The following is a 2,500-nucleotide window of genomic DNA, read 5'->3' as shown; positions in this document are numbered from 1 at the left end:
AGGTATTAGTGGAGGTGTGGGGAGGGAATGGGGAGAAGGCAGAATCGAATGTCCTTCCTTCTATTGAGATAGATGTTACGGAGCCCTTTCCCAGAGAATCTTTAAGGGCCCGGAAAATCTCACGTTTAGGGAATCTGATGAGGAATCACCAATAGACGTACCTGAAGACGCAGTCTAACGCTCTAGAAAGCCCTTACGGCTTGTTCGATCAGATTTAGAGTTCAGACCATGAGAAATCCACTCCTTTTTACTCACAAGGGAATGGCCAAGCTGAGTCCACCAATAGGGATCCGCTCGGGAAGAGGAAGGAATTCGAGTCAAGAGGTTATTATTATTAGGATCCTAGCCTAGCTAAACGCAACGGAAAGGAAAAGAGCTTAACGAAAAGCAAAGATCTCTCGGGCAAGTGCTCTATCAAAGACGGGTTCCCTGGAAGAACAGCAGGATTCGGGGTCCGCTCTCTCATCATAAAGAAGTGAAAATGAAGACTCGGACTCGGCTACCGGCTGCCAATGGGATAGCACCGGAGCAACTGCCATCCTCTTTCCTTCTCTATTCTTTCGTTCCTCTTTTTCCTTTCAAGAGGTGGTTCTAAAAGAAAAGCTTGCTCGACCGGAAGACCCTTTTTTTGCAGCCTATTCTACGAAAAAGAAAGCCGATTCTTATTCCTTTTCTCTTAATACTTAATAAAGGTATTTACCGAGGAAGAGGGAAGCAAGCAAAGCTAGCCCCGGATCGGGGGTGAAAGCGTTTTGGAGCTAAGACCTTTCAGGTTTGTAATTGGATTCCTTCACCGCTTTGAAGCTTTCCAGTTAGCTTATTAGTAGATACTGGATTGAGGGTGATGAGTAAAATCATTTTATGAACACTCATGATATTCCACTTTTATAGTCTTCTATTTCCCTTCGGGCTAGTAGAAGGAAAGCGAAGTAACTAAGGGGTATTAGTGACGAGCTGTGAAAGGAGTTGCTCTCTTTCTCTTCCTTTACACAAGTCCATGCACCTACAGCTCGATCTACTAGCGCTCTCTTCGATCCTTCCAGGTCAAGACCTTCGCTTGTTTTGTTGACCAAAGAGCGACCTTTCGTCCTTTCCATCTCCCACCCATGCATGATGCTTACGTCCTGTACTGAAAATCATACCAATTCAGATTGAGCCAAGAGCGGAAAAGCATAGAATGTGGGGTTGAGAAACTCGTTTTCGAGAGGTTTCAAGATACTCGACTGATAAGGAGAGGGGCGTAGTTGCTCGAACAAAGTGAGAGGGGAGCTCCGTTTTTATCCGCTTTATTCTTTTCAATCTCGTTACGTTACTTGCCATGTCCTATATACGTAATACCCTTTTAGAGCATGGTAGCTTATGGAGCCACTTCCTCCATAAGAGCGGAGCTACCACCTTGGTTTTTATAGTATGGGGTGGGCTCTCGTACGTAATCGGCAAATACCATCCCGGGGGATGGATGGACAAGGGGATGACCTCCCTCTTGTTCCAAATGGACATCCTAACCACGCTTGACGAACTTTTTACGTGGAAGGGAAAAAAAAAGACAACAGAACAACGGGTTGTTGCGTAACCGAGAAAGACAGGTGCGCTAACAAAAAAAAGCAAGGATCCTCCGTGAATCGTGGTTGGACTACGGAAGCTATGTGAAGGAAAAGAAGAAAGAGAAACTTGCTTTTGCCGATTGCACTCGGATAGCGAATGGGAATAAAATGAATTAGATGGACTGGACTTCGATGGGCTTTGTTTGGAAAGCCAGGAAAGGGTGGCATTTCCGTGCCCAAACCTTAGTGACTTGCCGAAGTCTCGAGCTCTTCTCTTTCTTCTTCAACTAGGAACTATTCAATTTTGTCTTTCCCATCCCGGGGATGCCTATTTTGTTTATGCCCTTGACTCCTAGTCTTATTAGTTTGTCAGGAACCTTTCGTTCCTAACTGTAAGAGCTTATTCGAACCTTGTCTTAAGACTTGACTAGTTCCCAACTCTCCTAGCGTCTAGTCTTTCCTCTGTAACATCAGCTGCAGGAAAATCCGCTGCAATAGAGTCATCCCTCGAGCTTTGGCCCGGTTGTGAGTCCCCCGATTTACTATCGTACCTTCTCACCTCTACTTCAAGGTAGCTACTAAAGCTTTCCTTATCTTAGGGTCGCCTCATCGATATCGAGTCCAGCTCGTCAGCTCTTTTTCTTCTCTTACGATATTTCTGAATTGCCATTGCATGCCACGCTTGGACTTGTCTGTAGACTCATCAATTCAAGATTCTACTAAAAGAAAAGGCCTTTAATCGCGAATCGCGAGTTGCTAAAAGTCCTAAGGATGGACAGGCCCCGGTTCCCAGGGTTAGGGTATTCCCTATTATGAGCCTACTCAGATCATCAGATCAGAAAACTAGTTGATTCTCTTTCGCCTATCGGCCGGCCGGCTTGTTGCAACCTTCGCAGCTGAGATCCCAAGTCTCCAAGTGGGCCCTCTTGGCCACCCACGACCTTGGCTTTTTAGAG

At 45.8% G+C, this 2,500-nt stretch overlaps 1 protein-coding gene across 1 annotated transcript in view; it reads right to left on the bottom strand.

The window, feature by feature from the left end:
* Positions 1 to 2,326: 2,326 nt before the first annotated feature.
* Positions 2,327 to 2,500, bottom strand: part of LOC127240804 (NADH-ubiquinone oxidoreductase chain 5-like) — a 1,980-nt gene continuing 1,806 nt past the window's right edge. The window contains 1 exon segment of the mRNA XM_051259629.1: positions 2,327 to 2,500. This exon segment is cut by the window's right edge and continues 131 nt beyond it. Coding sequence (XP_051115586.1) covers positions 2,388 to 2,500 — 113 coding nt within the window. The 3' untranslated portion in view covers positions 2,327 to 2,387.

The sequence above is a fragment of the Andrographis paniculata genome, unplaced genomic scaffold, assembly GCF_009805555.1.
Source record: "Andrographis paniculata isolate CXL003 unplaced genomic scaffold, ASM980555v1 Contig7END, whole genome shotgun sequence".
NCBI lineage: Eukaryota > Viridiplantae > Streptophyta > Magnoliopsida > Lamiales > Acanthaceae > Andrographis > Andrographis paniculata.
This window is presented reverse-complemented; position numbering and strand designations above follow the sequence as displayed.